General features: G+C 45.8%; 1 protein-coding gene across 4 annotated transcripts in view; it reads right to left on the reverse strand.

Moving 5' to 3' along the window:
- Window positions 1-25,800, reverse strand: part of Stk38 (serine/threonine kinase 38) — a 44,257-nt gene that overhangs the window by 10,114 nt on the left and 8,343 nt on the right. For 3 of the 4 annotated variants that reach the window (XM_027394451.2, XM_027394454.2, XM_027394453.2), the window contains exons 3-14: window positions 25,012-25,063; window positions 23,949-24,071; window positions 21,861-21,944; window positions 17,504-17,627; window positions 14,907-15,061; window positions 14,276-14,378; window positions 12,145-12,206; window positions 9,302-9,419; window positions 8,038-8,161; window positions 7,781-7,876; window positions 6,126-6,220; window positions 3,634-5,504 (exon numbers count right to left, since the gene is read on the reverse strand). In XM_027394451.2, coding sequence (XP_027250252.1) covers window positions 5,377-5,504; window positions 6,126-6,220; window positions 7,781-7,876; window positions 8,038-8,161; window positions 9,302-9,419; window positions 12,145-12,206; window positions 14,276-14,378; window positions 14,907-15,061; window positions 17,504-17,627; window positions 21,861-21,944; window positions 23,949-24,071; window positions 25,012-25,063 — 1,264 coding nt within the window. In that variant the 3' untranslated portion in view covers window positions 3,634-5,376. Of the gene's footprint in view, window positions 1-3,633; window positions 5,505-6,125; window positions 6,221-7,780; window positions 7,877-8,037; window positions 8,162-9,301; window positions 9,420-12,144; window positions 12,207-14,275; window positions 14,379-14,906; window positions 15,062-17,503; window positions 17,628-21,860; window positions 21,945-23,948; window positions 24,072-25,011; window positions 25,064-25,800 lie in introns of those variants that run through there. The other variant, XM_035451045.1, reaches the window with a different exon arrangement.

Genomic DNA, 25,800 nt, shown 5'->3' on the forward strand with positions numbered 1-25,800 from the left:
TACTTTCCAATCCTGCCCACCCCTTAATATCTCAAATTTTCTACCTCACCTGAATACTATTTGCCATCTCATTCCTGCAATGAAACCCAGGAAGAACTACTGCCCCATCTGTCACACATACAGGAGGGCACACTACCTCAGGCCACCTACACCTGGTACACAGATGGCAGCTCCTTTTTACATGAGGGGACTGTAGAGCAGGCTATGGCATGGTGTCAGATACCAGGATGGTGAAGACATGGGCACGCCCCACCCACACTAACCAGCAGACTGAACTAACAGCTCTCACCTGTGCCTTCCAATAAGCACAAGGACAATTCCTAAATGTTTACACAGACTCCAAATATGCTTTCCACATCCTCCTGTCCCATGCTGCTATCTGGAAAGGGCACAGGCTGCTTACTACAAAAGGAGGATCCATAACTAACTCAGGTCATATTATGGCCATGATAAAGGCCTCCCTCCTACCAGAAGCTATAGGGATTATTCTCTGCCGGTCTCATCTGACAGCTCCATTATCTCTAAGGGCAACAACCAATAACCGGGCTGATAAAGCAGCTAGGGCTGCAGCCCTTCGAGACCCAGACTCACCTCACCCACCACAGGGAGTTCATACAGTACAACCCACATCCTCACAGTCACCTCCTGACACAAATTCTGTCCTATTTACACCAGCTTTTGCACCCTAACAGTAAGGCTCTTTCTGTTTGTCAAGACTCACCTCCAGCCCACCCCTGAGGACTTTCTTAAGAACTATCACTGTAACCTGTATCACTGTAAAACCTGTCAGATGTCAGACCCTAACTCCAAATATCATAGTCCCCCTTTTCCCATCCAGCAGGCCAGGGGCTTTCTCTCCCAGGGGCTGACTGGCAACTTGACTTTACCCACATGCCCACAGTCAGACGAGTCAAATATCTCCTGGTATTAATAACTTCTCGGGATAGGAAGAAGTGTTCCCAACCACTAACAAAAAACCCAGTGTCGGACGGATGTGGTGGCGCACGCCTTTAATCCCAGCACTCGGGAGGCAGAGGCAGGCAGATCTCTATGAGTTCCAGGCCAGCCTGGTCTCCAGAGCGAGTGCCAGGATAGGCTCCAAAGCTACACAGAGAAACCCTGTATCAAAAAAAACAAACAACCCCAAAAAGCCTAGTGTCTAACATCCCTCTCAGGGAAATTGCTCCTCTGTTGGAATTCCATCCTCTCTTCAGTCAGACAATGGTCCCAAGTTCATCTCTCAGATCCCCCAAATGCTATCTACAGCTCTCAAAACCCCTTGGCATTTTCATATCGCATATCACCCCCAGTCCTCAGGGAAGGTAGAATGAACTAACTTCAAAACTGTTCTTGTTAAAATGTCACAGGAACTTCACCTTGACTGGGTAAAGCTCTGGCCCTTTTCAGGCTCAGGGTTCTCCCCAAACAACCCCTTTTCATCTCACCCTTTGAACTCATATGGACGGCTGGCTCTAACACCTGGTCTCTCACCTAAGCCCTCACCTCTCCCTCATCACCTTCTCACACCCTTACTTCACCTCCGTTCCCTCTATGGAACTTTACTGAACACTCCCCCTACCTCAACCATGTGCCAACCCTGTGCATCCCCAATTAACATTGGGGACCAGGTCCTTCTCTCTCCTCCAGACCAACGCCCCTCACCTTTTGCCCCTCACCCTTTCCCCCTAAATGGCAGAGCCCCTTCAAGGTGATTCTTGTCACTCCAACAGCTGCTAAGCTTGAGGGCCTCCCCCACTGGATTCACTTATCCCACCTCAAAAACCCTTCCCTTCTCCACCTGAAGGTCACCCTTCACACACAGCAACCCCAGCAGGACCTTGCGCTTCGCTTGGGAGGACACTGAGGTCAACTACCTTGTCACCGATTTCAGAATGAGGCTTCACCCCTACAACCACACTGTGCCGGCCTGGGAACCCCTTCTTCCCTCAGGCTGATCTGAGTTCTCCTGCTTCTACTAATTATACCCTGCTCAATCTCCTCTCTGTGTATCTCCCAATTAACTCATTAAAACTCCTAACCCAGTCAATTAGCTATTGTTGCAGCAATGCCTGTGGTAGCCATGGATCTGGAGACAAAGACCACCAAGCCGTCCAAGCGCCCTCCAATCAACCATCTGTGCCTCCTGAGTGAATGTAAAGATCTAAGAGGTGCCAGAGAGTTCCATACAGCCTGGACTGCAATGAAACAACCAGCTACCCCAGGATGTGGCAGGACCCCGGCTTTCTCTCCCCCACCCAAAGATGGTCAACGCTCCCAAAGTCAGTGGGAAGTTTTCACGATTTGGTGCCCCATATTCCTGCCCTACCTGACACCCCCTGTTTAATCTCCCATCTTTTAATAGTAAGAGGTGGCTTCTCCCTCTTCCCGGGTCCTAGGCAACCTGGCTCTGTTCCTGCTCCCCACTCCTCTCCTCAGGCATCTGTCACTTGTGCCAGCCCTCTGCTGGGCCTGGGCCTGCTCCTTAAGGAACCTTTTCTGGTCACGGGCCTCTCTAATCCTTGGTCTCTCTCCCTGCCCCTGGATAGCTGGTCTCCAGGCTACCTTCCCTTGACCGGGGATCCATCTTTGACAGATGATCCATCCTCGCTGGCAGCTGTCAAAAGCTGCATGGCTGCATAATGCACGTATTATGCTACATAAGGCTACATAAGGACTGTGCATGCAGAAACCACGTGGAAGTGGGGCCTCATGGAGCTGGGCAGCCAAAAGCAGCTCCATGACTCCAGTTTCAAGGGCCCCAACTGCTGAGACTCGTTCTAAACTGCTCCCATTCCCTACATAAGCAAGCACCTCCTGCCTGTTCTCCTCCCTCCCTCCCCTTCCCTGTCTCTCTCTCTCTCTCCATTTCTGCTCCTGATTGGTTAACACCTACCTACCCTTTGCTTCCTTTCCCAATAAACTCCAATAAATAAAATGTGGGTTTGCTGAATTTGATGGATCATGTTTCATTGCCCGAAGCTGCAGCAAAGAAAAACAGTAATTGCACTTGCTATACAAGCCTGATGACCTGAGTTTGATCCCCTGGACCCTTTTGGCTGACATAAAGAACCGACTGCTACAAGTTGTCTTGTGATCACCACACATAAAGTTGTGACACACAATAAATGATTTTTTTAAATAAATTAAACAAATATTTAGGACTGAGAAATACCACATTTTAAGTTTTAAATTCCTGGATGATCCAGTGACACCACCTGTCCAGCAAGTGTTTTGTCCGCACAGAGACAGATAGGAGGGGCCTCCATAGTCTCTCTCAATGAATAAATTCAGAAGACCAGCTCCAGACAGAAAGCATTTTGTATCAAGAGAACAGTGCAACAGTGCAATATCCATATCGCTGGACAAAAAGATCGGGCAGGGCCACCAGTGTTCTGCTTCCTTGGATTTCAGGTCACAGCTACTTTTTTTTTTTTTTTTTTGGTTTTTCGAGACAGGGTTTCTCTGTGTAGCTTTGGAGCCTATCCTGGCACTCGCTCTGGAGACCAGGCTGGCCTTGAACTCACAGAGATCCGCCTGCCTCTGCCTCCCGAGTGCTGGGATTAAAGGCACATGTCACCAAAACCCGGCCACAGCTACTTTCAATACGGCACGTGAAATAAAACCACAACCAAGTTCCACTACTGTTTTCACAGTTTATTCAAAAGTTGAATAGTTAAAATGTGGGCATTTCCCAGAACGAAGCATCCCCACCACAACGGGTCTACCACTACTCTGACTTCTCCATCCATGCTCACACACTCCTGCAAACACACAGGGTTCAGGACCCCAACTGTTTGGTAATACATAGCTCAAAGCCACCCACAGGCCCTTCTACCTCCTCTGCACCAGGCTCTAAATGACAGCTCAAGGAGCTAACACCGCCAGTGCCCTTACCCAGAGTCAAGACTTCCTAACATTCTGTTTTCTTTTCCTAAGACATGAAAACCAAAGTCATTTTGCTTACAGTTTTAAGTCTTCTATTCTCTGAATGGCTGAGCTAGGACATACCTGACCTTCACAGTGTCAAGACTGGCAGAGCGAGTCCCAGTCATAGGTTGGCCATGACACTGCGAGTTACCACACAGGTGCAAATAATGCTTCAGCAGTTACCAACACTTGAAACGAACTCTTAACAATGCATTAACATAGAACCTCCACATTTTCTAACGCAGCAAACATTTTCCAAAGGTGGCAGCAGCTGTGGCAGACAAGGCACTTTGTGCTAAATTCAGTGTTTCTCATGACAGAATGCCACAGCAGAGCCAAGGCAGCCCTAGTTGCAGGCAACCCTTTTGGGTGCAGGGGCAAGTATCCCCCAGGAAGGCATCTGCAAAGGAAAAATTTGTAATCATGATTCCAAGGCAAAATGGCTACTTAAAGTTGGGATCGGGAAATAGCAAGACAAACACAATTGCACCATGAGTTGGGTGTGAGCTGAGGACTACTCATCAGTGGGCTGGTCTGCCTTGACTTCCACGGAGGCTGGGAGGCTGGGAGATCTTGCATGGCAGCACCTGAGCCTCCCTGGGTTCTCTGCTGTGTTCTCAGGCACAAGCTGTCCTGTAGCACTGCCGGGCATTGCTGGTAGGCGCACGTGTGTGTCTCAAGATCGTCTCGTATAGAAAATGAGAGTTGCCACATGGTCCAGAGCTCCTTGGCAGTGCCCAGTGGCTGTGTGGGCTTTCGAACAGCAACAAAGGGTCACACTAGTGCCTCCCTACCAAAACAGGAGAGCAGCACGAGGCTTTGGGATGGGGAGATAGGTCAGTGGGTTTGGGGTCTTTGCCCTAGTACCATAAGTAAAGTGCACCATGAATGAAGGCTGTGGAAAGTCACTCGGGCAGGCTGAGGTATGGGGAGAAAACACCCACACCTGTAGAACGGAGGCCGTTCCTTCAGCCACACTGTTGGGTGTTCACACAGACTTTCATTATTGCGTTTTCTTTAACTACAGATTTTTCAGCTATAAAGAGAAAAGAAATACTTGGTGGGCTTGGCAGGTGGCATTTCACCACAACACAGGCATTGGCTGGTACTCAGTGTCTATAATCTCAGTAATGGCGGGCGATGGCTCTTTCCCCCCTTCATTCTGAGGAACTCAGGAGATTCAAATTCTCTTTGAAACACCTAGCAAACTGGCTCGTAGGGCTTCTAGAGAAGCAAGACAGCTGCTTATGGCCGAGGAGAAATGCTTGTCTTTGTCCTATCAGTTTCCTGGTGCAGTATGGAGGCACAGCCACTTACAATCACATTGCAGAGACTTGACTATGCGTGTTAACGGGTTCTACAAACTTCTTGGAAGTCTTTCAAGAGTGTGAGAGGAGAGCTGCAGTGCTGCACAGGGACCGCTGGCCAGTTAGGGCCCTCAGCACAGTCTTACTTTGCTGCCTTCATGTAGGAAGGGATGGCCCCCCTGGCCGTCAGCCCCTCAAAGCGCTTGTAGGTGTAATTGATGAAGACCCAGTCCTTGTTCTTGTAGTCACTCTCAGGGTGATTACTTGTCACTGGCAAAGAGACAGGTGAGACTGAGACACTGTCCTACCTCAAGGACAGCTCAGTCCCAGAGGCATGACACCCTGGAGAATACAGCGCAGCTCCCAATCGGGAAGGATTATTCTTCAATGTGCAAATTTTCTATTTTGCGCTGGGAGGTGTTGGCGCACGCCTTTAATCTCAGCACTTGGGAGGCAGAGGCAGGTGGATCTCTGTGAGTTTGAGGTCAGCCTGGTCTACAAGAGCAAGTGCCAGGACAGCCAGGGCTACACAGAGAAACCCTGTCTCAAAAAAACAAAACAAAAATTCTATTTTGCTTACCTATGTTCTCTGAATTTCCCATTTCTGAATAAATATTTTTAAAGTTTTATTTTTTTGCTCCTGTCATTTCAGTTTACCTGAGTTAGGTTTTGTGACATGCTTGGCCAGCTCAAAGTCTAGACACAGATTTGTACTCACTCACGTCCCATTTAGTAGTCTCACGCTACCCGACAGTACTGATAAACGCTTACAAGGGATCAGAAGTGCCCCTTCACATTCTGAGGAGCATCTGTAAATGTCACCCCAAAACGGCTGGGGAGGATGCAGCCCTGAGGCTGCAGAGGCGGGCGGGGGCAGAGGGCGGGGGTTACCTGTGGGTTTAAGAATATCCGACTCTGGGAATTCATCGAAGTTGGAGGTATCATCGATGCTCTTGATTTCAATAGATATCGCAGCCGGTCTCTCCCTGTAGGTATAGACATACCCAGTCACCAGACAGTATTCCCTCGGAGGACGCTGACCAAGTCTTTCTCAGAAGACCCTTCTGACATGGGAGGACTATTCACACCGACAGGCAGAATTTGTTTTCTCTGAATGCTAAATAAGCCAATTGGCTACATCTGAGCCAAATTATCATTAAAAATTGGTAACTCAGCCAGTACAATGGCACACCCTTTAATCCCAGCAACCAGGAGGAAGAGGCAGGTGAATCTCTTGTGAGTTCAAGGCCAGCCAGGTGTACCTAGTGAGTTTCAGGACAGCTGGGGCTGCACGGAGACCCTGTCACTTTTTTATTGTTCCGTCTTTTGAGACACAGTTTCTCTGTGTAGCCCTGGCTGTCCTGGACCTCACTCTGTAGACTACGCTGGTCTTAAATTCACAGAGATCCACCTGCCTCTGCCTCCTGAGTGCTGGGTTTAAAGGTGTGCGCCACCACTGCCCAGCTGAGACACTGTCTCAAAAAACAGCAAAACCCAACCAAACAAGCCTCCCATCAGAAGACAGGGAGCAGCTACAAACAAGCATCCCATCAGAAAACAGGGGAGCAGCTACAGCTCCAAGTGGACGCACCCACCCCTCAGAAGGGCTCCTCCTAGAAGGGAGAGAGCCTCTAAGCAGCCTGCAATGGGCTCTACCATGACTCTACTGGAAAGATACAGTCACCAGGGTGCTGGCCACAGTGAAGCCAAGGGAAGTAGACTGTGAGTCCCAGGCTAGCCTCTCAAGTCAGTCTAGTCTACAGAGGAAGTCCGAGGACAGCCAGAGCTGTTACACAGAGAAACCCTGTCTCAAAAAACAAACAAAACCCAACAAAATTCAGGACTCTAAATCAGAATACAATTATAAAATGGCAACACACTTTGTGCTTAGTAACCCTTGCATGCTAATGACAACAGGTGCTGCTTTAGCAGGTGGTTTAGAGGCCCAGGCCACACCTCCACGCTGCCCTCGTCTCCACAAGCTTCCCTCCTCCCCCTCTCCTGCCCACCTTCACTCGCCGTCCTCTGTCCCCCAGAAACGGCCTCTATCTGCTGGAGGCCTCAACCACAGAGGTCAGACATAAGCAAAGACAGCAGCTTCCTTTACTTTGTCAGTCCCTGACTGACTGACTCATTTTCACCACAAATGAAAGACTCTAAATGTCTGCAAGGCTGTCTTCCTCCAAACTGGCACTAAGGAAATCACAGTCTGGGGATGGTGGCACACGCTTGTACAAACACTTGGGAGGAAGAGTCCGGAGAATCAAGAGCCCACGATCATCTTCAGCTACAACCCTCCTAGGAGGCCAGGCTGGGCTGCAGGGGACCCAGTCTATATAGGGCCCATTAGACAGCTCAGTGGGCAAAGGTGCTTGCTCCACAAACCTGGTGACTTCATTTGATCCTGGAGTGCATGTCAAAGTTAAAGGGAAGAATGAACTCCACAGCCACCCTCTGAGCCTCACCCATGTACCGCCGGATGCATATTCTCCCCCACTCCAACAAGAAGTGATGTTAAATCCTGGAAACTGTAACATGGTGCCTACCTGATATGTTCCCAGTCAACACCTTCAAAGAAAGGGTTACTTTTTATTTCCTCAACTCCAGAGGCTCCAACTCTATGTTCCCACTCACAGCAGAACCTAGAAACAGAGGCTTTCAGCACACTGCAAACACTTCTTCAGAAAAAGGAATAGCCAGGCTCCTGCATGCTCTCCCCCAACCCCCACCCCTGGAGGGAGGAAGCAGGAGCACCCAGGATTCATTCCTGTCACCAGGCTGAGCATGGGAGAGGCTGTGCTACCTCAGAATCAGGCCCTTGGCTTTCTCGGAGATGGGAACTTCCGGGGGAAAGGTCAAAGTTTCCTTCCAGTTCATCACCTTCTTATATGTCTCTTGCGGGGTCTCAGAGCAGAAAGGTGGGTAGCCTGTAACAAGCAGGAATTATGGAGCTTTACAGCCCAGAAGCCAGAGCCTGAAGCAGTTCCACGTCTCTCTAACAGCAACTTACGACCTCCGCATGCTCATTCCTCCACCATACTGCCAGGATTTTCATTCTCCCCAGAAAATATCTAAACCCGCCCCCCCCTTTTTGTTTTTGTTTTGTGCTTTTCGAGACAGGGTTTCTCTGTGGCTTTGGAGGCTGTCCTGGAACTCGCTCTTGTAGACCAGGCTGGTCTCAAACTCACAGAGATCTGCCTGTCTCTGCCTCCTGAGTGCACTACCACAGCCCAGCTATGAACACCCATTTTTCATGTAGCCAACTCAAAGTGAAGAGTTGCACCTCTGATACCACTAGAACGCCAACTGGAAAGCAGCTGACACCAAAGCTGAGAAGAGAAAGGACAAGCAGAGCTGCAGTGCAGACGTCAGCATTGGAGAAGAATGGAGAAGAGAGGACCCTTCCTAGGGAGGCCTCACATGGGTAGAGTGTCAAGCAAGCTGTAAAAAACAGCATGGGTTTCACAGAGACCACCATGGCCTCTTTTTTATAGTTTACTGGAAGTTTGGGCAAGAAGAGAAACACTTTCACTCCCTATCACCAGTCTGTCTTCTACATGGAGGACATTCATATCCAATGTCCCCAAGACCATGTGATTCCAAACCTACCCTCTCATCCAAAGACTCATCTGCTAGTGCTCCATGACACATGGCCATGCTGCCAGAGACGTGTTCCCTCAATAGAGATACACACCATCCAAATACAAGGGAGAAAGAAAGGTTTCACTCTGTATAAGCCTCAAGAGAGGAAGCAAGTCACAACTCACAAACCAAGACAGAGACACGGCCTTGGTTAAGCTCTTTGTACACGATAGGTGCTTGATGGGCCAGATGAAAGAATGAAGGAACAGAAAAAATGAAAAATAATAAATGACCAGCACAGGCAACACAGAGGTGAGGAAACCCATTAATACAATGGGACTCGTTGGAAAGAGCTGCCCGTCAATGAAACTTCACTCTGAAGGCAAGAGAGTACAGCATCTAGTTGGCCCCCAAGTGACACAGTGTGACAGCGTGTAAGTCCTTACCGGCTGCACAGAAAACCCCTCAGGAAGCATGCAACTTACCAATAAGCATCTCATACATGATCACCCCGAGTGACCACCAATCACAGAGCTTGTTGTACCCGGTCTGCATGAAGACCTCAGGAGCAATGTAATCAGGAGTTCCCACTGTAGAGAAGGCCTGAAATACGTACACACATTAGAGAGGCCCGGCCAGGAGTGAGTGCTCAAGCTCAGAATGCTATTCCAGAGACCAAAGGCCTCGAGCTCCACCATGGGCACCCAAACTGCAGGACAGCCCAAGCCTACTACAAACTCATCTGCTACAGCATTTTCCAAAATGAACAAGAAAGCTTTGAACAATAAGGCAGAAGACCCCTCCCAAACATACCCAGACCCCATACCATAAACAACCCATTAAGAACCAGGTTCTAGACCTGAATGAGCCTTTCTAATTCTACCAAGATGTCTGCAAGGAAGAGCTGGCTGGCTCAGTGATACAGATAAAACCTGACATACAAACACATTACTCAAAGCCTGAGAAGTAGTGAAGGGACAGCCCAGTCTGGAGATGAAATGTCTTGCGCCAAATCATCTTTTTCCAATACACACTGTGTGGCCTGAAAGTGCCACAAAGGGAAGCCTTGTTGGTGAGAACTGAAGTCCCAGTGGCCAAACGCTTACAGATGTCTCCTGTATCACAGGCTTTCTGTGATACACAAGAGGAAGTCTTGAAATTCCTGTACCTGACTCTCATGTATACAACAGGCTACAAAACCTACAAGGACGTACAGCCAAAGCCTCCCATTTGGGGTTTGTTATGTGTAAAGCAGCCTCTGAAATAAAAATGACAGCCCAGCTCTCATCTGCTAGCCCCTAGGTTAATAGCCTTCATACTCTGTCCTGTTTGTGTAGGGGATACCCTAGCCACACCCGCTTGGGGCTGGAGACAGGTGTGCCTGGCCAACACGCCCAAGGAGGTGTTCAGGCTTAGACATTTCTTTCCATGTTTGGGCTGGAGATGGCTCAACAGGTAGCTGAATTCCACAGTGGCTTATGTGATTTATACCACACAAACAATGAGTACAGGCTCCTCTTCTCCATGCTCCTTGTCAGATCTGTGGATGGTCACCATTCTGACTACTCTGAGGTGTTATCTCAAAGTAGTTTTAATTTGCATTTCCCTGATGGCAAGGTATACTGGACATTTGTTTTTAGACAAGGTCTTAGCCCTGGCTGGCCTGGGACTCATGATGTAGATCAGACTGGTCTTAAACACATAGATTCTCTGTCTCAGTCTCCCAAGGGCTGGGACTAAAAGTATGCACTAGCAAGCCTAACTAAATACTTTTAAAAATAGTTACTGGCCATTTGTGTTTCTTTCTTTGGAAAGTATCTATTCTGGTCACTTGCTCATTTGTTGATCGACAGTTTTACTCCCCTGGTATTTAATTTTTGCAGCTCTTTGCAAGTTCTAGATATTAGCTACTTCTCTGAATGGATCTGGTAACGCTTTTCTCCACTCTGGGCTGTCTGCACTGAGAGTTTCCTGTGCTGCAGAAACTTCTAATTTCCATGCGGTGCCATCTGTCGACACTTGGACTAGTCCCTGTGCTAGTGGTGCCCCGTACCTTCTAGAAGTTTGGGGGGGAGTATTAATTGTTGTTTGAGAAGGATTTATCTATGTAGTCCTGGCTATCCCAGAACTTGTATGTAGACCACACTAGCCTCTAACTCACAGAGATCCACCTGCCTCTGCCTTCTGAGTACTGGGATTAAAGGCATTCCAAACATGCCTTGTTTTGGTTTTTAAATAAAGGCCTTTGACCCATTTTGCATTGATTTTTATACAAGGTGAAAGATAAGAATCAAATTTCATTTCAAAACACAGCACATGTTTAACTTCTGCAGTAAAAGCCCTGCACCATCTGTTGAACAGGCTATCTTTTTTTCTTTAATATTTATTTTTATGTGCATTGGTATTTTGTCTGTGTGTATGCCTGTGTAAGGGTGTCAGATCCCCTGGAGTTACAGACAGTTGTAAGCTACCATGTCAGTGCTGGGAAATTGAACCCAAGTCCTCTAGAAGGGTAGTTAGTGCTCTTAACCACTGAGTCATGTCTCAACACCACTGGAGCACAATTTTAAATGTGGGCATAGCTAAACACATAAAAAAATTTAAATTCCCCTCTCCAACTCTGATTACCAAGTACTTTTTCTACCACAAAGTAAGAGAAAGTAAGGCAGACGAATAGGAGTCCTAACTTGCCTAAAGAGATCAACAGCTTAACAAGTTTGAGAGATGCTTCCTGAAGGTGGGCATGGCGATACATCTATAATCCTACCATGTTGCTGGAATCCAGAGATTGGAGGGTTCAAGGCCAGCCTCAGGTATATAATGAGTCCTAAGCCAGCCTAGACTATAGGAGACTTTATATCAAAAATAAATGTGTAAAAAGACAGTGCCTTAAATACAGATGTTTACACTTAGTCTGACCTTGCAATCCCCAGCTTAACTAACCCCTTCATACTTCGGAAGGGAGAACAGAAAGAAAGATTTGTTACCCCACTGGAAGGCCAGAATGAAGTCACCTCCAAAAACTCAACAGCAGAACAACCTAATATTAGCTCCCCTCCCTCACAGGACTCCTTTGGGGCTAACAACACAATGATAGTGCTGCTGCTGCTGCTCAAGTATTAAACGGGGGAGACGCTCAAATGCTTGACAATTACACAAATGCGCTTTTCTGTTGTTACTGGCAACGGATGGTACTGGGACAGCACCCAGGGCCTTGTGCAAGCCAGGCACATAATGTTACTGAGTTCCATCCCCAGCCCATTTGTGTTCATTTTAAAACGTACTCAGACTGGTTTGTAGTGTTTTAGGAGTCTCCAATGTTACTTACTAACTGGCGTCTGTTTCTTTTCCAGGTCTCTGCTTTCCTTTTGGAATTCATATTCTGGAAAGCTAAAAGAGAAATCAGGTCCTAGTCAAAATTCAGGGAACATTCACTGCTTTGGTTGCTCTGGTACTAGTCATACCACACATCCAGTAAACTCTCTGGGTAAAGCCAGGCACGGCAGTAGGACACAGAGGAAGGCAGGTCTCTGTGAGTTCCAGGCCAGCCTAGGATACACAGAGAGCCCCAATCTCACAGCAACAAAATAAAACAAAGCCAGATCAACTCTGGTAACTCCTTTTTCATTCCTCTATCATCTCAAATGTCTTTGTTTTGGGGTTTTGGTGGCAGCATTACTGTAGAATGCCGGCCTTCTGCATGCTCCGCAAGCAGTCTACTCCTGAGCCACACCACACGTTTCCATTGACTCTGCTCTGTCATCACCTCCCATAAGCACGCTGCACTCAGTTACTCCCACCTGGCTCTGTATGTTCAGTTCACATGTACTCGGATCTGGTTTGTGGCACTCCAGAAAATCCACATCAACTCAGTACCAATCTGCAGTTGGGCTGGACCCATGCACGCTGACCTACAACACTCATAACTTCTGAAACTTATAAGACCCAAGAGCAGCAAGTAGACTCCTGGAGATAGGGTGCACTGTGAGTTTTCTAGGACAAGCTGTGATCTGTGTTCATGTCTGCGCTGGTGCATGTGCAGGTGTGTCGTGTGTGTGTGTGTGTGTGTGTGTGTGTGTGTGTGTGTGTGTGTGTGTGTGTGTGTGTGTGTGTGTGTGTGTGTGTGTGTCCCAAGAGCACAGGTATCATTCCTTAGATGCCATCCATCTTTCTTTTCTACTTTCTTTTTCTGAGGCAGGGTCTCTCACTGGTTTGGAACTTGCCAAATAGCTAAGCTGGCTGACCACTGGCCCCAGGGAATCGTCCTCCTGTCCCCGCTTCCTCAGTGCTGAGCTGCAGCCATGTACATTCATACCTCGATTTTTTTTTTTTTTTTTTTTTTTGGTTTTTCAAGACAGGGTTTCTCTGTGTAGCTTTGGAACCTATCCTGGCACTTGCTCTGGAGGCCATGCTGGCCTCGAACTCACAGAGATCCGCCTGCCTCTGCCTCCCGAGTGCTGGAATTAAAGGTGTGCACCACCAACGCCCGGCTCATGCCTGGCTTTTACATACATTTTAGGAATCAAACCTGGTCTTCATGATTGCAGGGCAAGCACTTTCCCCACTGAACCATCCCCCAGGCTGGAACTGTGACTTTAGTACACACTCTTCCATGCTTTGATACTGCTCAGGCAGAAAAAGAACAACTGGTGTGGCAGTTTGAAAGAAAATGCCCCCCAAAGTGACATTATTAGGAGGTGTGTCCTTGTTGGAGTAGGTGTGGTCTTGTTGGAGGAAGTGTGTCACTGGGGAGGAGGGCTTTGAGGGGTCATATATGCTCGAGCCACGCCCACTGAGAGTCTACTTCCTGTTGCCTGCATATCAATATGTAACAGCTGCCTCTCCCCTGCACAGCGCCATGCTCCCCGATGTGCTGATAAAGGACTTAACCTCTTAAACTGTGAGCCACCACCTCAATTAAATGTTTTCCTTTATAAGAGTTGTGTGGTTGGGCTGGAGAGATGGCTCAGAGGTTAGAGCACTGAATGTTCTTCCAGAGGTCCTGAATTCAATTCCCAGCAACCACATGGTGGCTCACAACCATCTGTAGTGAGATCTGGTGCCCTCTTCTGATGTGCAGGCAGAACATTGTATACATAATAAATAAATCTTTAAAAAAAAAAAAAAAAAAGAGTTGTGTGGTTGTGGAATCTCATCCAAGCAATAGAACCCTAACAAAGACACCTGGAGTAAATCCAGTCTAGAGCTGTTCTGAGAGCTTTCACACCCAGCACCTTCCTAGCAGAGTTCTCCAGATGTCCTTTTCAATATCTGCCTTAACATAACTGGAAGCACTCATCTCGCCTAGTCAGAGGTACAGGAAATATAGAAAAGTACTACATTTCTTCTCTAAAAATGGTGTGGGACTTTTCCATGACTCCTGCACAGTTTAGTTAGCAGAAAAATCACTCTTACACTGGATTAAGGAACAGGGTGACTGACATCACTGTTATACTCACTGAAATCACTGGGGAGGCTGTGGTTCAGGTTCCTATAAAACTCTGTCCTGTGTGCTTTTTTCAGGCCTGTGCAAAGGCCAAAATCAGAGAGTTTCACATGGCCCTGTGAGGGAAGAAGAAACATGATGATGGATGGACAAACACTGGAGGATAGGAAGAACATTGTCTTCTGGTCCTTCCAGCATCCATTATACCTCTAGGCAACATGCTGCTCCCCACCCATCTTACTAGTGAAAACACATAACAACAAACTACTAAAATAGCGCTCCAGGTGGGTGTGGTGGTGCATGTCTTCAATCCCAGCATTTGGGAAGCAGAAGTAGGTGGATCTCTGAGTTTGGGGCCAGTCTGGTCTACAGAGCTAGTTCCAATATGGCCAGGGCTACACAGAGAAACTGTCTCAACAACTGCCCTCCATCCGCTAAAAAAAAAAAAAAAAAAAAAAAAAGGATGAAGAACATTCAGTTACAGAATCATAGTTCAGAGACAGGATGTGATGGCAAGCTTACCTGTAAAAAGGAGAAAAACATGCAAGGTGGATCACTGTTCCCATGTCATCACTGCATGTAAACAGACAATGCAGCCAGGGCTGACTAGCTCAGCAGACACACTGTGCCACGCCCCCACATACCTTGCTGTCCAAGAGAAGGTTGTCTGGCTTGATGTCTCTATGGATGAATCCCAGCTGGTGAATGGAATCTATGGCTAATACTGTTTCTGCTATGTAAAACTGAGTCTCCTCTTCTGTCAGAGTATCTTTTTTCATCAATAAGGTCATCATGTCCCCTGGAAGCAGAAAAATACAAAGCCACCAGCATACACACACAATGCATGTACACACACACACACACACACACACACACACACACACACACACACACTGTGAGTAAGAACCAGTTTTTGGCTACAGACCAACTAAACCCAACTATGCCATGTCCCAGAGACTGACCCACAGTGCTGACATGGGAGGAAACAGCAAGAGGTTTCTAATACTTAAAAAATGCACCTTGCACCTAAGCTAGGTAATGATGACTGCTACACTGTGATTCAACTCTCTTTCAGAGTGAGAATTTCTCCCATGGTGACAGTACATTTGCTTACAGCAAGATTTTGGACTTGGTGGGGGGGGGCTACTTTACTTTTCCTTTTTCGTTTTTTTTCAGGACAGGGTTTCTCTATGTAACAACCCTGGCTGTCCTGCAACTCACCCTGTAGCCCAAGCTGGCCTTGAACTCAGAGATCCATCTGCCTCTGCCTCCTGAGTGCTGGCAATAAAGGTGGGCTCCACCACTGCCCACTGCCCACTACTTTGCTTTTATGTTTGCTCCATTATCTGTAAAGCTGTCTGTATCTAGAGGCAAATAGCAGTTCCAAATAGGTTGAATTGCTGTCATTGGAATGAAATGCCAAATAAGATATAAATATTTAGGGAGACTGAAAACAACGTTTTCCACTAACATGACGAGGCAAACTAGAAGAAAGGTGGCCTGTGGGCATCGGAGCATCAGTCAGCAAATGCTGAGTCCGCTACTCTACACTGGAATCTAACTGCCAAGCAGGAGCACACCGACAGGTCTCAAGACCACGGGGCCTTCTCCTAACACCTTATTAGAGGGATTTAAATGGACACCACTATCCATTTTACAACTTTTAATCTGATGATAAACTCCTTAGTTTCCTGCAAGGTGAGAACTTAGAGCTTAGTACCAGCATCATAAAGCAAGAGAAAAAAAAAAAAAAAAAGATTCATATCCTAAAATTCAGCACTTAAACAAAAATAAAGAAAATGTATAAAGTAGCTAAAAAGTTAAGAAAAACAGGAAAGTTCAGTTTCTGCCTCATGTACAGCTACTTACAGTAGGAAACAAGGAAAAGAAAGACCTCTGACCCTGGAGTCTCGACCCACCTTCTGAGGGGCATTTCATTCACAACTTTTTTTTTTTTTTTGTATTCTTGGCAAGAATTTTTCCCTTGAACAAAAATTAAGTAATTAATTACATGAAAACCCAAGACTTGAAAACTGTGAGAACTCAGCATTCCTGCAAACACCCTGAAACCAAGGATAAGGAGTGGGTGAAGTCAACCCTAAGGTTACTATGCAGCTGTCACTCCCTACCAGGAGAGCAGCTGATGGCCTCACTGTGTGTGCTTGCCCAGATGGTAGGAGAGCTCAGGCCGGCAGGTCTATGGCTGTGCACAGGAATGGCTGGGAAGCCACACCGTAAGGACCTGGTGGCCAGGCTGTTTCTTACTATTTAAGAGCTGGCACATAAATGCTTAAGACAAGGGGGGGGGCATTCTACTAGCCAACTCTACTGTAATCTTGCACTGTTGTTAGTAAAAATTATTGGTGACCCTGGGTCTAAAATAGGGGAGTGTCACTAGATCAATATAGTATGTCCCAATAAATTACATTTGCTTTGTTAAAAAACAAAAAGAGATATGGGGACTGGGAGGAGAAGAAGGAGGGAACCTGTGGTCGGGCATAAAAATAGAAGATAAGATAGATAGATAGATAGATAGATAGATAGATAGATAGATAGATAGATAGATAGAAAGAATGGTAATGTTGAGAGTTCCTGGTGCACCAAGAGAAACTGTCCACAGCACAGATGGGATGCTCTGCTCCTGCCTACTTTGTAGCTGTCTAAGCTTGAAATCTTGGAAAGGAGAGGTGGGCTCTAGATATTAATACAGGAGAGAAAAATCACTCTTTTTTGTTTTTGTTTTTCGATACAGGGTTTCTCTGTAGCTTTGGAAACTGTCCTGGAACTCTCTTTGGAGACCAGGCTGGCCTGTAACTAACTCACAGAGATCTGCCTGCCTCTGCCTCCTGAGTGCTGGCATTAAAGGCGTGCACCACCAACGCCTGTCGAAAATCACTCTTTAGTAATAAATCATAGCAAAGGATCCTATGGCTTCAGTGTGGTCAGGTGGACAACATTTGGGGTTCCTGGATGAGGCAAAGCAGGCAGAGCTCCCTACTTTGTCTATACATGTTTAAAGGAAGAAGAAATGGGAAGATTTGTCCGTCTGTAATGGGGAGTGAATGAAAGGCTAGGACCTCAGAGGCACCGGCACAGGGGGGACACTGACCTCCTTTACAGACCCTGAATTGACACAGAAAGAGACTCTGAGGAGTTACAAGTAGAAGGGAGGGTTAATTGTTGACGTGAGAGAAAACCACAGAACAAAAGGGAAATCGACCTTTCATTGTGAAGTAATTACCTCCAGGCAGGAACTCCATGATTAGGTAGAGGTTTAGCTTATCCTGAAAACTATAGAACATTTTCACAACCCACAAACTGTCTGCCTCCACTAGAATGTCACGCTCCGCACGAATGTGGCCAACCTGGAGGTATATGCATTTGATTAATGACAAGCCTTGCTCTGCTGTAAACTGCACATCTATTTAAACAATTTAAATACTGTTCTGAGTATTTAGTTGTGACAAGCAAAAGTTCTGCTATCACAAACTGACCGACATTTGACGTTTGGAATTCACTAATAGAAACCTGCTAAGAAAGGCTTTAAAATGCCAGAATGAATGACTGGCTTCAATGCGACAGCCACTGTAGCAGTGCTACCAAGTGACCCTCTGAGGACTTAAAATTACCATTCTCATATATATATATATATATATATATATCATCTCCTAATAACCTTTCTCTCTAAGGCAGAGTCTCATGTCTTCCAACCTGGCTTTGAACTCACTATGTAGCCAAGGTTTACCTGGGGCTCCATCAACACAGCCGAAGATTATAAGCATGTACAGCCACATGGGTTTGTGCAGTGAGAACCCTGGACCAGGGATAAGCAAGCACCCCACCAGTGTCCCCAGCCCACAGTTCTAATGACCCCAGAGGATAAGCAGCCCCACCTTAGTCTGCACTATCCAGGTGAACTTGCTTTTATTTATCTGAGGGGTTTTGCCTGGTTCTGCTTTCATTTTGCTTGAGGTGGAACCCAGGACCCCAGGACCTTGCTTATGCTACAAAAGCACTCTACACAAGAGCCTATTCTCCCTAAAGTACCCAGCTACACATCCTGCACAGTGATATCAAAGTCACAGAGCCCCAACAGACAATTCTAGGATACCATGATGCCACAGCACTTAGCCCACTGCTGTGTACTACTCTACAATATAAAAAAATGAAAAGTTTTTATTGGGTTACAGATTCAAAATCAAGGCATTTCTAGTTTTCTACATTTGCTGCAACATCTAGCTAAAAAGAGACCGAGCTACAGGCAGAGTAGGGGAACTGGTACAATTGCTTTGCACTGTATGAGTGGTGAACAGCTTGTATAGCACGCATGAAGCCCTGGGTTTGATCCTAGCACCATGTAATGCTGGGAAAGGGAGGGAGGGAGGGAGGGAGGGAGGGAGGGAGGGAGGGAGGGAGGGAGGGAGGGAGGGACAGAGGCAGGAGGATCAGGACAAGGTGACCGTCCTCCTCCAATACATAGCAAATCTGAGGCCAGCCATGGCTACATGAAACCCCGACTCAAAAATGATGATGACTATATCAAATTCACATTACTTAAAATCTGTAATAGTAACCAAAACATGATTGCATATTCTCAAATTACACTCCTCTATTCGTTTTTAGGTGTCGCAAGATCCAAAGATGGGCTGAATCAAATTTAAGTTCATCACTGTCAGTCCAAGCCTGTGATAAAATCTGATCTTAAGTTCTTATGAAGTATAAAGATGTATAAAAGTTTATGAGCTGGCCCTTCTGTGGTTCTATTTAACATAATGCTCAGGCAGTGCCTGTTTTGTTGGGATGCTCTTCCATTACTTGCTAGGAGACATACCCTATCTTCTCCTGACATATCTAATCTTAATATTCTCCCATGCTCTGCGGCGCTTGAAAGCATAATAATTTACATATCTGAGTTTTCAAAAAGTCTCCATTAACATGGCTCCTTGGGAAACTCTGTGATAGTTTCATTGTGTGAAAATCCTTAGGTTTTTGCTAAGTGTTCTTCATGGTATATGGTGACAAGCACACTGCTATGAAACCATAAAACCAGTCAACATCTACTTTGCCTTGCCTTAAACACGAAAAGTTTGTGAAAATTTACTGCTGCTTGCTGGCCTGCAGCTGTATCAATGGCTTTGTCACTATGAGGCCAGCAGTCTGTGACCTCTGCTCTCCTGGGTCCCTACCTCCTACAAAGATCCAAAAGAAAGAGAAGGTACTAGTGTTACCACTTATCACTCATCTTGGAGGACAGAATGGTGACTGTAGGTCCTCTTCCCTACCCACAGCATCTAGGGCACTGAGGAAGTGACACACAGCCAGTTTGTTCTTCCACAGCAGTGCAACCGCAGCAACCACACTGAAAGACAACCGTCCGACACTAGCTAAGGCTCATGCCTTGTGTTTTTAAATGTTTCCAGGTAACAGAAGTGTCCTCTTTGTGGGGCAGAGTAATAACCTGAGCTCTCAACAGGTAGTTATAAACCTTGCTCAGTTCAGAAATGTAAACAAAAGCACCTATCTACAACATGGCAACTTAGATTCTCCGTCTAAAACGATGTAAGCTCTACCCCAGAAATGAGAACGGAGCTGTAATGGCTGCTTTCTCACACTCCCCTAGCATAGGCACTGAACGTTCTTTCAGGACTTAGCTGGCCACATACTGGGATCAAGGGACAAAATTGAGTCCATCAACTAGAGGTGACCTGAATAATTAAGTTAGTGTTCCATTTAATGCATAAGTTAATTCATTATTTAAAAATTCTAAGTCATATTTACTTTCATTTAGCAAATTATATAGTAACCTTAAAGAAAAGGGTATAATTTCTGTTTAGATCGCCTACTATCAAGCTGGACACCTGTTCTATGGAGCTTCCAGTCACGATGACACCTACTTAATAACTTTCCCTTTTTCTAACTTTTTTTCTTTTTGAGACAAGATCTCTCTACATAGCCCCACCTGTCCTAGAACCCACTATGTAAACCAGGCTGGCCTCAAACTTATAGAGATCCTCCTGCCTCTGCCTCCCCAATGCTAGAACTAAGGGCGTGCCACCATGTTCCTCCTTCTAAGTCTCTAAGTGTTGTGTGCTACACACATCCTTGTGTGATGAAAGGGGTCAGAGGGCAGCTCACAGGGGCCAGGTCTCTCCTTGCACTGTGTGGGTCCCACACCATAAAGCTCAGGTCATCAGGCTCAGCGGCAGTCCCTTACCACTCTGAGACGCTCACCAGTCCCATTTTACAACTCTTGTAACTGCTAAGCGACTGACAAGGTTTGGGTGCTGACTAAAACTATAGGAAATGCATATGGAACACTTACTCGTGATCTGCAAACGTCCTGAATGATCAACACAGAAACTGCTTCATCCCTGCGATTAACTGGTGCTTCTGTCGGTGCCTGCACATCTACAGCACTGTCCCCTAGGTAACACGTCCACAGGCCTCTAACGCACTCTGCTTTAGGTTAGTGTCTGCTTAAACTGCAGTAATATCTGAGGAGCTGCTAAAGATCTGCTCTGAACTGGAATCAAGATTTCAAGGTCTCCGAGTAAAACATGAAAAACAAAATAAAATGACCAAACAATCTCTGCATATGGCTATTTTGACTGAGTGCCATGTGAATGCAGTGCCCTGAGAGGCCAGCAGAGGGCGTAAGGCGCCCTGAGGCTAGAATCAGACTTGTGAACAACCATGTGGGTGCTGGGAATTGAATCCAGGTCCTCTGGAAGAGCAGCCAGTGCTTTTAACTACTGAGACATCTCTCCAGACCCAACACTACTCAGTTTTGAGATGACACCTGGATGTAGGCAGACAAGATGAGATATGGCGCCAGTCTCTATCCTTGCTGCTGGGCTCCAGACAGAGAGCTCTACCTGGCACAAGATCTCCGACCTTACACTATAATTCTACAGCATCACCCACTGCTACCTGTTTCTGGGCAGCCAGCTAAGCTGAGCCAGACCTACAGAAGGTCTACACTCTGACTTTGATTTGGTAGGGTGGGTGTAACTAGGGATAAAACCCAGGGCCGTGTACTTCATAGGCAAGCACTCACCACTAAGCTCCACGGCAGGCCCAAGACAGTGTTCCTAACCATAAAGGAAACTTGCCATTGCTCTGCCATTTACATTTTCCAGACTAATTCAGAAACTGGCAAGGTGGCCTCTCTTAGGCACTGATGAGCCACACAGAAGGCCCGTCTTCGGTTTAGGTATAAATAGAGCACAGTGTATTCCGACCCTTCTGAGTTCTACCTCTCTACCCAAGAAATACAGAAAACTTGTTATTTCTCAGGATTGGTAAGAAACTCCCATCATGCCAAGTGTGAGCCCGAAGAGGTCACTCTTGGTTAGTGTAGCTATGACGGCTGGGAGATCCAAAGCTCCCTTTACAGCCTCCACTGGAAAACAGTAGCCATGGTCCTCAGGCATCATTTGCGTTTTTAAACATATAAGTGCATCTTTTGGGGAGAAAAGTAGGACCATGTGTATAATATACATAAAAGAACTAGCTAGAGAAACTGTAATAAAATAAACAGAACAACTGAGCAAAAAGAGTAACTTGGGCGATAAATGGCAGCTCCTATTTAACGTTACCTGCTCCTTCTCAAGCATGTCTGCTTTACGCAGGATTTTCATGGCATATACATGCCCTGTGTCTTTCTTCTGAACGAGCCGCACCTGGAAGGTTACGAAAGCAATGCTTGGTTGAGTTCACACTACCAAGCTGAGGATTTGTATTTCCAGCACTGGGAATCTAACCCAGGACTTCACAAATACTATTTATACTAGAAAAGCATTATAATTTAAATATAAGCAATAACTAGCAAATCACCAGACAATACTTTTTAATGTTACAAATGAATGTACATTGCAGCCAGGCCAATGCTGGAAAGATCTTGACCTATCTCTTTGTCTGAATGCTCCGTGGCCGCTGATTAACCAAATAAATTTTAAAGCCTTCAGCTTCAAATTTAAGGCCTAGTTAAACACTCGACAAAAATCAGCCAGTTGGGCTTGGAAAGCCTAAGTAATAATTGCAACATTTAAAATGAAAATAACACATCAGGTCTACTTGTAATTGAGTACAGTAAACTTAGTACTCAAGAGGCTGAAGCATAGCTGCCACCAGTGTGAAGGTAGTCTGGACTATGGTGTGACCCTTTATCAAAAAACAACAACAATAACAACAACAACAAACCATGAAAGTAAAAGCTTATATAAGGAAAAAAATGTCTAAAAATTAAAAACAACACACCGGGCGTCGGTGGCGTATGCTTTTAATCCCAGCACTCGGGAGGCAGAGGCAGGCGGATCTCTGTGAGTTTGAGGCCAGCCTGGTCTCCAGAGCGAGTGCCAGGATAGGCTCCAAAGCTACACAGAGAAATACTGTCTTGAAAAACCAAAAATAAATAAATAAATAAATAAATAAATATAAAAAAATAAAAATAAACAACAACAAAATCAGCCAGGTGACAAGGTGGCACACACCTTTAATACCAGTGCTCAGGAGGCAGAGACAGGATGATCTCTTGTGAGTTAAAGGCCAGCGTGGTCTACAGAGTGAGTTCCAGGACAGCCAGAGCTACACAGAAAGAATCTGACTCAAAAAAACAAAAACAGGGCTGGAGAGATGGCTCAGAGGTTAAGAGCACTGACTGCTCTTCCAGAGGTCCTGAGTTCAATTCCCAGCAACCACATGGTGGCTCACAACCATCCGTTATGAGATCTGGTGCCCTCTTCTGGTGTGCAGATATACATGGAAGCAGAATGTTGTATACATAATAAATAAATAAAATCTTAAAAAAAAAAAAAAAAAACTGGGCCGTGGTGGCGCACACCTTTAATTCCAGCACTCAGGAGGCAGAGGCAGGTGGATCTCTGTGAGTTCGAGACCAGTCTGGTCTACAAGAGCTAGTTCAAGGACAGCCAGAGCTACACAGAGAAACCCTGTCTCCAAACACCCCCTCCTCCAAAAAAAACAAAAATCACAACAAAAAAAGAGACAGGGTCTTTATGTAGCAGCATGGTGGTATTGGGAAAGCAATAGCTTTAAAACAGAAGGCTCCAGCTCAGCTTCTGGTCTTGGAGCTCAACAGCTGTGTGGCAATGTGCATCTTCTGAGTCCCAATGATACACGCCACTATAAAATGGGTTTCTGTCATGACTACAGGAGAATTATTGAGTGAATATACTGAAATCCTTCAAAAAATTATCTTCAAAAGTACCCTGACATCAGGATCTAAGCACGGTGGTACATGCCTATAGCCCCAATACTCACTTGGGCTACATATTATGACTCTGTACAAAAAAAAGAAGGAAAAGGAAGTGCCAGCTGGACACTGGTGGCACATGCCTTCTTGGGAGGGAGAGGCAGGCAGAACTCTGAATTCAAGGCCAGCCTGGTCTACAGAGTAAGCTCCAGGACAGAAACACTGTCTCAAAACAAAACAAAACAAAACAAAACAAAACAAAAAACTAAAAATACAGACAGAGCCACCACCATCTGACAAGACAGACAAGTGATCTGAGACAATGAATCGGGGAAAGAGAGAAGACAGGAGAAGTAGGGATGACCGTTCATTCCTGCCCACTGAACCCCATATATTTGTATACTTCAAGCTGTATGCACAATCAGGAGATCCTGTTATGTCAGTAGCTGTGATGTTCTGGGATAGTTTTTACCTCACCAAATGCTCCTCGACCTATGACTTTTAAAGACTCAAAATCTTCCAGTCCAAGCCTTGTTCTCTTTAACCGAAGAAACTCCGTTTCCTTCCGAGCATGTGCTGATCTCCTGAGTCGTTTCTAATGTTTAAACAAAGGAAAGTTGAAATTCTCAAACCAGCCTCGCATAGCTGGGAGCAGGGCCACACTAGTCTATGCATAACCTTCTCACACATGACTGTATCACACATGCATCCTCCAGTGGCTCCTACTCCCTGAACTGGCCATCAGATACAAGAAGCCACACTGAAGGAGATCTGAGAACTCTGACTAAACTGCTTCAACAATCCACCATTCTAATATTCCTATTTGCCTTGAGCCCTTTCTTAGGTTAAGTGTGTTTTCCTAGAACTTCCAAACCTGTATATACCACCATTCATCACCGTGCCTGAACTCCCTATTCTTCCTGCATGTACTGAGCATTTGCTATCATTGTCTTGGGCTGTGTCACTCAGATTTCTGAAGTCATTTCCAGTGCTGTTTGGTTACCAACATTATCCCATATTGGTAGTATTTTTGCCTCACTTCATGTACAGAAAGACTGATTTGAGACAATGCTTTGCTTTGATAATGACATCAGAAATATACCTTACTTCTATGGAGCCTTTTCAGTGAATTCATTCATTCATTCACTCATTCATTTACAGAATATAGTGTCGGTTGGCCTCTGTCTTGCAGCAATCCTCCTGCCTCAATTTCTAAATGCTGGGATTACAGGCATGAAAGACCATGAACTTTGTAAAAATGCTCACCTTGTTCTTTTAAATTTTAATTTAGTTTTGCTAATTTCATCTTTTCTTAGAATTCTAACGCTAATTAATTATCATAACTGTGACTAAAGAATACTCCCTCTCCTGAGTATTTAATTAACTTCTTCCTCTGCATGAGTAACTCAGTGAAAACATGCCATCTCTCAAATTCCTGTCACTGAGCCAGCTGCTTCTCTGGCACCAAAGCTAACTTGATGGAGAAAGTGCAGCCTTGCACCCTGGGGCCCAGGGTGAACTCCCACAAACATCACCTCCTCATCTTTCAGGCCTTCTTCTTCCATCACCTTTTCCAGCTTCTTTTGTCTGAAACAAACACACACATATAAACAGCATTTTATCATAACAAACCTATATGAACATGATTGTTAACCACTTGTAAGGTATTCATTAGGAAAAGGAAAAAAAACACATTCATTAGGTAAAAGCTCATGAAATACATTTTCAAAGATTTTTTTGATTGTTTGTTTGTTTTGGTTTTTCCCAGACAGGGTTTCTCTGTGTAACAGCTCTGGCTGTCCTGAAACTCATTCTGTAGACCAGGCTGGCCTCAAACTCAGAGATCCGCCCGCCTCTGCCCCTCCTCAGTGTTGAGATTAAAGGCATGTGCCACAACTGCCCTATAAATTTACATTTTTAAAAAAGACTATATAAGCGACTGAAGAAACAAAGAAGTACAAAGGGTAGCACATGCCTGTAACACCAGCACTTAGGAGGTGAGAGCAGGAGGATCAGGAGTTCAGAGCCAGCCTCATCTCACAGTAAGTTCAAGACCAGCCTGAGCTTAGACAATGTGTTAGTGTTTTGCCTACATCTGTGTTTGTGCACCACAGATGTGCCTGGTGCACACAGAGGTCAAAAGAGAGTATCAGGTCCCCTGGAACTGGAGTTACAGATGGTTATAAACCATCATGGGAATACTGGGAAACAAACCCAGGTCCTCGGTAAGAGCTACCTCTCCAATACCTCTAGGGTACTCTTTTTTTTTTTTTTAAGATTTATTTATTTATCATGTACACAGTGCATGCCAGAAGAGGGCACCA

The sequence above is a fragment of the Cricetulus griseus genome (assembly GCF_003668045.3).
Source record: "Cricetulus griseus strain 17A/GY chromosome 1 unlocalized genomic scaffold, alternate assembly CriGri-PICRH-1.0 chr1_0, whole genome shotgun sequence".
In the NCBI taxonomy this organism is placed as follows: Eukaryota; Metazoa; Chordata; class Mammalia; order Rodentia; family Cricetidae; genus Cricetulus; species Cricetulus griseus.